This window comes from Peromyscus maniculatus, chromosome 8 (genome assembly GCF_049852395.1).
Source record: "Peromyscus maniculatus bairdii isolate BWxNUB_F1_BW_parent chromosome 8, HU_Pman_BW_mat_3.1, whole genome shotgun sequence".
NCBI lineage: Eukaryota > Metazoa > Chordata > Mammalia > Rodentia > Cricetidae > Peromyscus > Peromyscus maniculatus.
In genome coordinates this window covers 11,322,501-11,334,439 of record NC_134859.1, presented here as the reverse complement: position 1 = coordinate 11,334,439, position 11,939 = coordinate 11,322,501, and the positions used below count along the sequence as shown (strand labels likewise).

The 11,939-nt window shown below is 42.8% G+C and overlaps 1 protein-coding gene across 4 annotated transcripts in view; it reads right to left on the bottom strand.

Annotated features, from left to right (window-relative positions):
- The window catches only part of Crebbp (CREB binding lysine acetyltransferase), a 143,002-nt gene that overhangs the window by 31,298 nt on the left and 99,765 nt on the right, over positions 1–11,939 (bottom strand). For all 4 annotated transcript variants that reach the window (XM_016003228.3, XM_016003229.3, XM_006984701.4 and 1 more), the window contains 7 exons: positions 11,938–11,939; positions 11,427–11,471; positions 9,418–9,542; positions 8,464–8,652; positions 6,700–7,113; positions 4,907–5,086; positions 3,788–3,977 (listed from right to left, as the gene is read on the bottom strand). The exon at positions 11,938–11,939 is cut by the window's right edge and continues 170 nt beyond it. In XM_016003228.3, coding sequence (XP_015858714.1) covers positions 3,788–3,977; positions 4,907–5,086; positions 6,700–7,113; positions 8,464–8,652; positions 9,418–9,542; positions 11,427–11,471; positions 11,938–11,939 — 1,145 coding nt within the window. The remainder of the gene's footprint in view (positions 1–3,787; positions 3,978–4,906; positions 5,087–6,699; positions 7,114–8,463; positions 8,653–9,417; positions 9,543–11,426; positions 11,472–11,937) is intronic.

Genomic DNA, 11,939 nt, shown 5'->3' with positions numbered 1-11,939 from the left:
GTCTCAAAATCGCCTTTACCTTTTTTAATGACCAGAAGTCATTATTTCATGACAGATGAAAATTAAATAAAATTCAAGTTTTGGGGTCAAACACACAAACCCTTTTATTGGCACACAGCCATACGCACTTATTTGAGTATCATCTGCTGCTGCTGTTGAGGGATTAGTTTCCGAGAGACGTTATGATTGATGTATGTAGTCTGAAGTACTAACGACCTGGCCTGCTAACAGGTGGGACTTGACAGGACATGCTCTACTTCTTGCATTGAGGAGACAGAGGTGGCAGGGAAGTCTGCTCATGCTAGGTGTGGCAGCCAGCACATACCTTTAATCCCAGTACTCAAAAGGCCAAGATAAATGGATCTCTGTAAGTTTAGGTTAGCCTGGTCAAAAAGTGGGTTCCAGGTTTGCTAGTCCTACATAGTGAGACCCCATCTCAAAATCTGCTCATAGGCCAATGATAGCTTAGTAGGCAAAGGCATTTGCTGCCAAGCCTGACAACTTGAGTTCAATCCCTAGGACCTGTATGGTGGAAATAAAGAATCAACTCCCACAAGTTATCCTGACTTCCACTTACCTGCATGTGTCATGTGTGTACACCCCCATTTAACAAAGAAAATTAATTTTAGGGGCTAGAGAAATAGCTTACTGGTTAAGAGCACTTGTTGCTCTCTCTTCCTGGGGACTGGAGTTTAGTTCCCATCACCCATGTTGAGTAGCTCACAACCACCTGTAACTTTAGCTCTAGGGGATCCTACTCCATCTTCTAGACACTGTGGACGGACGAACACACAAGAACGAACGAACGAACGAACGAACGAACGAACGAACGAACGAACGAACGAACGAACGAACACACACACACACACACACACACACACACACACACAATCTTAAAGAAAAGGTCTGGTCACTCTCACTCTTCTCCCTGGTAGTGACTAAATGTGTCTCACTCTATTTATTTATTAATTAAACAACTATTTAAAGCTTATGCTAAATAAAGTATTTTCAAATTCCCACCTTTACCATGCTTCTGTATTATGACTCCATAAGGACTCAAAGAGAAGTCAATAGCTGTATCAGGCCCAAGTTCCCTGCAACTATTAGCTGGTGTGGCACAGAAGGTCATTACACTTTGCTAGCATCATAACCTTCACTCAGTAAGAATGGTAAACTATACATAGTTCTCCAGTGTGTTATTCATAAGTCCCATGATGTCCAATGTGGTAGTAACTCAAAATATGTGGTACTGAAGGTTCAACAAAGCAGTTTTACATCAATCCAACAATTCAGTTTACTGATCACCCGTCACAACTCAATGCAGCACAAGTGTGACGTTTCTATCAATGAAGGACATCCTAGCACCGTCGCAGGCCTCTCTAGGGATCTCTGAGAACAACACTACCCCCCTTTACAAAAATACACTATGTCAATAGTGGCACTGAGAAGCCTAATGAATGGGAGCTTCTTCCAGTCTTTGTGGCCACTCTACTCTGAGGAAAAAGAAGGCCAGCCACGGAGCACATTCTTAATAGGCAGTAGAATCGGTACCCTCAGTAAATGTCAACCTCCCACATGTGCTGCTGCTCTGTAATCCAACAGGCAGTCATGCTGTGGAGAAGCAGCCTCAGGAAGCAGCAGCAGCATCAGCACCGGCGGGGAGAGCAGGAACTGCTTTTCTCCCCTGAAGACAGAAAACTTACAAGGGTGACAGATACAAAGCTGTTCTTCAATCCTAGTTTGTGGCAAAGTTTTCTCCAAAAAAATCAACTAAGTGAGCCAGGTACTTCAAAGACAAATGATAATATTTGTTGCCAATGGTAAAATTTGGGCCTTCATCAAAAATGTTTTGGAAAAAAAATGTTTTGGAAAACTTCATCTGCCAAATGAGCTTGCTATTTCTTTTTTTTTTTTTTTTTTTTTTTTTGGGTTTTTCGAGACAGGGTTTCTCTGTGTAGCTTTGCGCCTTTCCTGGAACTCACTTTGGAGACCAGGCTGGCCTCGAACTCACAGAGATCCGCCTGGCTCTGCCTCCCGAGTGCTGGGATTAAAGGCGTGCGCCACCACCGCCCGGCTGAGCTTGCTATTTCTTAAAGATTTGTTTTAGGAAACTGACAGTGATATTTAAAAAAAAAATGGGTCTTTGGGGGAGGGGGTTGATATAGCACCAAGTGTGCCAGCACTTAGAAAATGTTCCTAACTCAGTGACCTAGTACCTCGCAGGAGGCGGCAGGATGACATTAACTCACCCTCCTCCAGAGCCCCTGCTTGTTGACTGTGAAGTATCTGTCAGAGCAGAGGGCCCCAGGCACCTGAGAGCCAGGAGTAGTAACACTCCTCTCTTCACTGCTAGGTTGTCTGACTGAGAATGGAAGCTGCTCACACAGTTCTGTAACAGGATTATCAATCACCACAGCAGAAGAGAGGCACATCTCAACAGTCCAACTCAGTTGCCTTAACACTCTTCAAAACATTGCAGGATTACAAAAAAAAACATCACATTTTTACTATTTTTGTTTGGAAAAGGTAATTTTTGTAAAAATGTGTTAAATGAGGCTGGCGATACCATAGGTAGAGTACAGGTTCCATTCTTGGGATACAGGTGGGGTAAATGTTACCATTAACAGACATTAATTTAAATAAATTAAGTATTTTTATTTTTCTCAGTTTTATTTCTTAAAAAAATAGGCATTGACAAGATAGTCCGCATAATCAAAAACCCTCTGGCACCCTCAATTATAAAAATCAGTAAGTCTCTTTCCTACTATGGAGCTTTACTGCCTCAGCCACCTACATCTCTGCACTTTCTCAAAAGTGCCTGTTACCTGATGCTCTTAACGTCCAAGGTCCAGGTCACCCTTTTAAGCAAGGGTCACTTGACAATCTTCCAACACCCTATTCCTTCTTACCATGACACACCTTAGGTGGAGCACATTCAATTTCTACTTGTCCTGAGCTAACCTCACACATCTGGAGCTCCATAATCCCATCCCATGCCAAGTCACAGCAGCTATAGTGCCCCTTACTCCCCTCCACCAGCTGAAATCTCTAATTCACACACACGTGCACAAACATGCTGACAGTGATCATGTTGTTCGTCAGTTCTTTATACCTGGCTCTGCAGAGCCTACACTCCTTAGCCTGCACCAAGGTCCAGAGGCACTTCAACTCTGCCGCTCTAGTCTATGACATCTCATCTCAGAAGACAACTCAGGGCCGGTCCTCAGCCACAGCCTGTTATTGTTATGTCTGTCTGTCTGTGTCTCTCTCTCTCTCTCTCTCTCTCTATATATATATATATATATGTATGTATGTATGTATGTATGTATGTATGTATGTATGTATGTATATATGGGGGGGGACTTTACACGGTGCTTGAGTGTGTGCAGACATGCACCCCTCTGTATGCATTCATGGAGGCCAGGAGGACAACTGCTGTCCTGCCATATTCCTTTAAGAAGTCTCTTACTGAACCTGGAGTTAGACTGGTAGCTAGAAAGCCCTAGCTTCCTGTCTGCCTCCTACAGTGCTGGGGTAACAGATGCCCAGGTACAGTCACATCCAGCATTTTACATGAGCGCTAGGATCCAAACTCAGATCCTCACGTTTGCCTAGCAAACTCCCTTACATACTGAATCTCTCCAGACACTGCTGTCTCCAGTCTCAGAAGTAACTTGAATGACAGGCAAGGAATATAAAAGAGAATTTGTAATCATTTTCCTGCCCCGCTTTCAATCTTTGCTGTGGAGCACAGCAAAGTACCTAGGTTACAGAGCACGTGACCTACTTTTTTTGCGTGGCTGGGAAGGGGATGTGGACTGTGAGGCTGTGCCATTAGCACTGTTCTCTTCCTCCTCTTTAGCTTCCACTTTTACTTCGGGTTTCTTTTCTTCTACTTCCATTGGTTCTGATTTCTGCTCTGCTGTATCCGTTTCTTCTTTTACTTGAGAGGATCCTTGTAAATCCTCTTCCATCATCTTGAGAAAAACAGAGGCACAGAAGACAGAGAACTGTCAGACCCCTGTAGCCTAGTCCAGTTTACTCTGAAGTCTCTTTGCACACATGGGTCAAAGGTACATGGACCATTCTTTTTTTTCCCCATTAGGGAAAGGAACAAAATAATTCACTTCCCCCCAGCACTCCGGAGGTAGAGGTAGGTAGATCTCTGTGAGTTCGAGGTCAGCCTAGTCTACTGATTGAGTTCCAGGACAGGCTCCAAAGCTATACAGAGAAACCCTGTCTCAAAAAGAAAAAAACAAAACAAAACAACCCAAAAAACAAACAAACAAAAAACTACCTCGTGTCCATTGAGTCACTTTATACAGCACCGGTATAATCATAGCTCTAATTAAAATTTTTTTCAATATAAAAGTACATTTACATGCTCAGTAAAATACTGATACATCTAGTTTGGAAGTAAAAGTATCTTAGAAAATTGAAACAAGGATCAAAACCCTGTGCTCCGAGTGTGATGAGACTTGGACTAATTGGGAAACCCATGTCCCACCTGAGGGACACATTCCCCAATTAGGTGGGACACCGGCTGCCATAAAGGAATGTAAGTGTACTGATGGCAGAGCTGCTTATCTTTTGACAAAAATCAGGTATCTGAAGTTTAATTTGCAACTTTTTGATTTTTAAAACACTGAACAGGCAAAAAAAAAAAAAATTCACAGGCTGGATTCAGCTCTTGGCCCCCTGATTTCAACTTCAGCCATTAAATTAGTAAACGAATATTCTGTTCTTCTTCTGCAAAACTAAAAATGAATAAAGAACACTAATAAAAAGATTTCTAGAAAATTCAAACATTTAAATTGAATATCCAAACATCATGGTAAGTCCTGAGGATATGTAAGTAAAGCTGCCACACACAAGCCATGTTCTGCCAACTAGGAACAACATCTACCTCAGACCGAGGTTCTCCCTTGGATTCACCAGGATCGGTCTCAGCATCATCTGTCTGGGCTTCCGTCTTTATTTCCAGCATGGGTACATCAGGTCCTGGCTGCTGGGAACTGGTTTCAGCACTGGTCACAGAGGAGGGAGTGGGGACCCTATTATCAATGCTGGCTGCTGCCTGAGAAAGCTGCAAAAAAATCATAATCATCACCGCTGTAAAGCAGATAACACCACTAACCTTCAGCTCCTGCCCTTCTGTACAACTAAGCACCTGTAGGAACACTAAAGGACAGAAGCTCCCAAAGGGAGCTCTAGAAGAAGCCACTCCAGAAACAAGATTTACTTCTTTTTTTTTTTTTTTGGTTTGTTTTTCAAGACAGGGTTTCTCTATAGCTTTGCACCTTTCCTGGAACTCACTCTGTAGGCCAGGCTGGCCTCAAACTCACAGAGATCCGCCTGCCTCTGCCTCCTGATTGCTGGGATTAAAGGCGTGCACCACCACCGCCTGGCTAAGATTTACTTCTTACCAAAAATGTAGAGCCAGAAGAACAGTTTTCTAATTCTAACATAAAATTCTTTTCTCTTGGCTTTCTACTGAATTATTTTACCATGATTTCCCTTTGCTAGCATTCAGGCTCCTGGAGAAAGGCTCACAGTAGTTATGAGGAGGTTGGGAAATAACAGCCTACGTGAAGCAAAATACCCAACGAGCCTATGTTAAGGCCGGACAACGATGGTGGTGGAGTAAGCAAACACTCCATGGCCACGTAACAGACTTTACCCAATGCAGTACTACCTCCATAAATTAGTAAAGGAGATAAAAAGAGTAAAAAGAAATCTCTTTTTGAGGGCATAGCATGCAGTCAGTGGCAGAGTGCTTTCCTAGTATTTGCAAGACCCTGGTCTGAAGACAGGAAACAACTCATTTAGAGAGCGAATGCAGAGTCAGAGTAAGTATATATCCTTATGGAGAAAGAAAAACAAAACGTCATTCTTTGGAACTGTCGTTTGGTTAATTTTGTCATTCTATAAACATCCTGAGTATCTAAGAATGGAATTAGTGTAAATCTGAGAGGAGGGGATCTATAGATTAGACTCAAAAGAAAATGATACTAAGATTTCTATATTTCTAGAAAGGTACTTGGCGAGGCCCTGGCCAGCAGGCCTGGGATAACACAGGAGCCTCCCATCCTTCCAATGCCGCCTGCAGAGAGGAATGGGCGGTTTAGAGCCACAGAAGATATGAGCCTCACTGTTGTTTCATTATGAATAAGGAAAGTCTCCTATTCTGAAAGAAGGCTGACTAGCCAGGTTGGAGGACCTGTAGTTTGGAGCACAGCATGTTTACCAAACCCAAGACACCAAGTACAAAAACTATTAAAACCTGGATGACATTAATCTAGAACAGAAAACAGAGAAAATAGTTGCACATACAGTTCAATAGTTCTGTCCATGCTGTGATGTCTCAATGACTATTAATTTCTGTAAACTATTTTAACCAAGGGTAATTGTAAACCATGCCTTTAGGGCCAATAGTAGGAACAAAGCACAGCCCACTGCACTTCCATCAGAGATACACTTTTTGGTATCAGAGCAAAATGCTACAGCATCATGACAGAGTATTCTTTCTTCTTTTTTTAATTAAAGACAGGGTCTTACTTTGTAGCTCTGGCTAGCCTCATGCTCACAATGAACTGCCTGCCTCTGCCTCCCGAGTGCCAACAGAACACTGTATGGAAAGGTATCCTGTAGAGTTTGGCTCGTTAGTGACAATGGTGGGACAGATTGAAAGAGACTCACCGGTGTGCCAGGAGGCTGAGTGTGCACAGGTGTTGGCTGCTGCTGTGATGACTGAGGGGTAGCCACAGATGGTGGCTGCACTGGGGTTGGAGGCTGTGGAGTCACCTGGGCCTGTGCTGCTGCCTGGACTGTAGGGGTACTCTGTGTTTGGGCTGCACTGGGCACTGAGCCAGGAGTTGGGGTAGGAGTCTGCCCAGATGACACAGGAGTGGATGGCTGAGTTGGAGCCGCTGGCTGGGGAGGTGTCATCCCAGGTGGCGTTGGATGTTGGAGAGAGGGCATGCCAGCAGCTGTGGAAGCAGGAGGAGGAGTTGGGTGCAATGGTGACTGTGTCACTGGTGGGCAGGGCAGCTGGCTGGCCTGGGGTGCCAGCATGTTCAGAGGGTTAGGAAGAGCACCAGCAGGCACCTGGCCCTGAAAGAAATGGGACAGAATATGTTAAAACTACTTTACCCAACTGGAAAAATTCACAGACTTGAAGAAGAAAATTTAATCAGTTTCTTAATTAGTTCTGCTAGTTTCATGGGGATGTCCCATTTGGACAAATGCACAGACTATACATTTATAGCATACACTGTAGCTTTTCATACCTGAGTTGTACAACTACAATATCTGGCTACAATGTCCATGGCTTAGACACATTTACTTGGCTTACTGATTTGTGTCCTGTCATATCTACTTGTAACTTAGACCACAGCAAAAGGTGCCTTTTTTCTTTTTGGGGGGAGTTGAGACAGTGGATCATGTTAGTACAGTGGTTTTTTTCAACTGGGGAAACACTTGAGAATTGTTGACCTTTCAAAAAATGAATCAACATCACTGTTCCAAAGAGAAGTTTGGCCTAGGCACCCAGACCAGTTTTACAGGATGACAACCACACCAGCCATATCCGTAAGTGTTGTCTGTAACTACTCGTACACTGTAAAAGTAGAGTTAAAGAGTTAAGACTAAGAGTCTGGCCCAGGAAACTAAACATATTCACTATCTGGCTTTTTACAGAAAATGTCTACTGCTGGTCATTGTGGCATATGGCTGAGACAGGAAGACCGCAGCCTGGGCTACATGGGGAGATGTGGGAAGGAGGGGAGTTGGTTTCCTCATCTCTGTTCTAAAGAAAAGAGATGATAGAGAAAATCATTACAGAATAAATCTAATATATTCAACAATTCATTCAACATTAGCTCATTGTTTAAAAAGACATGAATTTTATATTTTGAGCAAGATTTGGCCTATTTTAAATACTCTGTATGCAGCTGACATTTGATACACTACAATTAACCAAAGCGGGGAAAGCAGTAAAATGAATGGAAAAGGAACGTCTTCAGCTTTAACTGAGTAACTGAAACATGCTCAATGAGAAAAGTGCTATCCCCTCAATAGCTCTGCTAGCCTGACGCCCCAACACAGGCAGTAAGACACACAAATTCAGTGACTAAGAGGAAATTCACCCTTCTTCAAGTTCTCAGGCATTTCTCATGGTGACATGTTAATCTTAGATCTCTAAAATTAACAGGAATCAAAATCCAAAGATCAAAGAGCATAAGCAAAAAACAAGAACAAAAAACCCAAAACACCCAATTATTTTACTTTCTGTGTGAAGTTCACCTAGAGAGAAGAGAAAAATTAAAAATTACGGGACAAAGTGGAGAACAATGAAGAGATATATATTCTAGAATTCTAACTTCCATAAAATAAGATAGGATCTTGTCACAGAGGCTGGGGCTACATCAATACTGACTGTCCAGGTTCCCAAACTGAATGTACCTGTGAAACACCTGTCTGGGCTGTTGGTTGTCCCATACTGACACTGTTCACACTCATTGCCCCACTGGATGATGGGAACTGGTTTTGTGGCAGAAACTGGTTCTGAGTGGGTGCCTGGGCCATCATGTTGTTGGCATGGGTGCTCATCATGTTCGGAGGCTGAGGCATCCGGGAAGGAGAAATGGCCATCTATAAGACAGGAATCAGGAGTGCTACAGTACAGAAGCGGTAGACCAGAGTCTTCAAGACATACAGTGCAGAGGAGACCCAAAGCCTTACAAATCTAGTACATTCTGGTCTTAAAGGTCAGCACTTGCCAAGGACTCCCCCATTCCTAGGCACTTGTCTACACCTTCTTTAACAATCTCTTAAGTAAGCCAGCACTGAACTGTCCTCTGAATGGCAATCAATAGAGCAGGCTATAATTTAGAATTCAATCATGCCTTTAATTAGTTGAAGGCTGTTTCAGGAGGGCAAGCTCAAGTCAACAGACACTGACAATATGAGCTATTGGCTGCCTGTTCCTTCCTCAACATCAATTCCTCCACATTTGTTATTCCAATAAAAAAAAAAATAAGTAACAGGGCTGGAGAGATGGCTCAGAGGTTAAGAGCACTGACTGCTCTTTCAGAGGTCCTAAGTTCAATTCTCAGCAACCACAAGGTGGCTCACAACCATCTGTATATAATGAGATCTGATCCCCTCTTCTGGCATGCAGGCAAACATACAGAAAGAATACTGTATACATAAATAAACAAACCTAAAACAACAAAAAAGTAACAGTCAAATAATCCTTATTGTAGCAACAGTTGTGTTTGCTTGTTGAAGAGAAATAAGGAAATAAAACATAGCTCAAATTCAAAGGAATAAGCATGCAGACTTCTGAGGTGACAATGGAAGACCCCTGCCCAGAGAACATCACACTGAGCCAGGACTGAGAGGAGAAGCACTTACACCTGGAACTGAGGCCATGCTGTTCATCGGGACAGAATGGTTCATGGGGGAGGCTGCCCGAGGTCCCATTGGTGCTTGTGACAACTGGACATTCCCCAGGGACATGGGGTTAAATGAATTCATCCCTGCAAACAGTTATGATAGTTCATTAATAAAAGCATCCACAAGGAAAAGAAAAACACTCATCAACTAACTCTAAGACAGAACACATGGGTAACAGACAATAGAGAGGAACCCACAAGCAAATCAGATCAAATGGTAGTAGTCATCCCATATCTGATGGCAGCAGTGGGTGGGAGGGTTAAGCAGCAGTGGGAGAGCTAGGGCTAAGATGAGGACATAAGGACAGGCAGGGACAAACAGACCTAATGTGCACAAGCACGGAAGCAACAAAGCAGACAGACAGGAGGCCTTGTGAAGGAATGAAGTTGCCCCATCTGTACAGGAGATATTTCCTAAGACAACCCGAGTGCATCCTCACTTAACAACCCTAGCAGCAATTGGCTCACGTTATTCCAAGCTTCTTGGCTAGGTTGATATTTTTGTTAGAATCTGTGTTAAGACTCAGAACACCATCTCAATTTTGCAAGTATCTTCAGTAGGAAGTGCCCGAGGGCTACCCTCAGCCTCCACTTGTTTGCACAAACACCACACCAGAGACAAAGAATTCGCTGGGAAGTATCTTTAGATCATAGAGACTAGTTTTTATTAACTGTCTGTATACAACTATGCAAATTGTGAGCTCAAAATAAATCCCAGTTCAAGCAGTTATTCTGCCCAGCACTGGAATCTAAGAGAATTCTTGAGGATTGCCTTACCATTGCTGTAGCCACAAGAGGATCTTCTTATACTTGCAGTGACTATCCAAAACTACCACCCTCAAAAGACCAAATTCCAACAAGGCCCAAGAGGACTTTCCAGGGAGCTTATAACATAAAAATCTCCCCTTCATGAAAAGTTTGTGTAGATACTGAGAAAGAGCACTGAAAGAAATCTACATTCGCAGGTACTGATATTGCCAGGAAGGAAGGCTGTAAGTACTGACCCAAAGAATGTCTCTTACCATCTGTAGCTAACAAGTTATCTTGTCAGAGCCCCAACTCAGCTATGGCTCCCTATCTAGATCAATGCCCAAGTACCCATAAGCATTCAGCTACACTGCTATGGCTCAATTTCTCAACCACTTTACTTCCTCCACCCCTCAAATCCAATCCATCCAAACAAGTTCTTGGCAAGTTTATTCTGTGTCTGTTTCAGTATGCAGTAACACTGTCACAACTTCAAATCATTTACCCATCCCTCTCAAACTGCTCTGTATACTACAATGTCTTTAACATTTGGATAATGTTCCCATTTTATTTCACAATCTGGAGCAATACCCTGCTGCTCAGGTCTCAGTATGTCAGGAGTTGAAAAGCTTACAAATGCCCCCAGCCCTGAAGCCCTACCTACTCCAAATAACCACAGAATCTTGAATTGAGCCTTTAATGGTTTAGCTAGCTATCACTACTCCAGCGAGCCATGGAGCTCTGCACACAGCCTCCTGTGGTTGATAAAGACTTCCCAGCTTCAACCCTGATGGCCTAGAGAAGCACTGTACCTTCTCAGTGCCCCACATGTGCCTGTCACAGACTGGCTCACAGACTCTCCTGCTGAGTATTCAGAAAGGCCTTTTTCCTTCCTAAAATATGTTTCTTTTATTTAATCTTCTAATAAGGTCTTCCCTGTTTTTTTGGTTTGTTTGTTTGTTTTTGGTGGTGGTGGTGGTGGTGGTGGTGGTGGTGGTGGTTGTCAGTCCAAAATCCTATTTCTGACCACTTTGGAAAACGCTCCTCTAAATTCCAAATTTTAAAAACAACAGACTCACATTATTTGGTGGACTACATTCTTACCAGAAAGAAGGACTGGAAAGAACAAAAAAAGAATACAAAAGGGAAAATGGAGCGGGGAAGGGGCTGCTGCCATTGAAAGTTAAACTAAAACATGGCTGATAAGAAATAGTTACACACCTTGAGAAACCTGCATGCGATTCACTGGAAGAGGCAGGGGCCCATCTATAAAGGAAAAAAATATTAATTTAAAAAAAAAAAAAAAAAAAAAGGAGACATATTCAAGTTAAAAAGAACTTGCCAGCACACCCTTTAAAAAGCATTCCTATGCCAGGCAGTGGTGGCACATGCCTTTAATCCCAGTACTCGGGAGGTAGAGGCAGGCATTTCTCCAAGTTCAAAGCCAGCCTGGTCTACAGAGTAAGTTTCAGGATAGCCAGGGCTACACAGAGAAATCCTGTCTCAAAAAACCAAAACAGAACAAAAAAACCAAAACAAACAAAAAAACAAAAATAAGTCTTCCTATGAGAGAAGCTCAATGTCTTCACAGGCCACTGCCATACAAAAAGCTTCCAACGTGCAGACTTTTAGAGAACATAATTGTACATTCTTAGAAATATACCCCAGAGACTGAAGGAAAGAAAACTAAGCAAACAGGCTAAGAGCTGGTAAAAAGAAATATAATCCTTACTT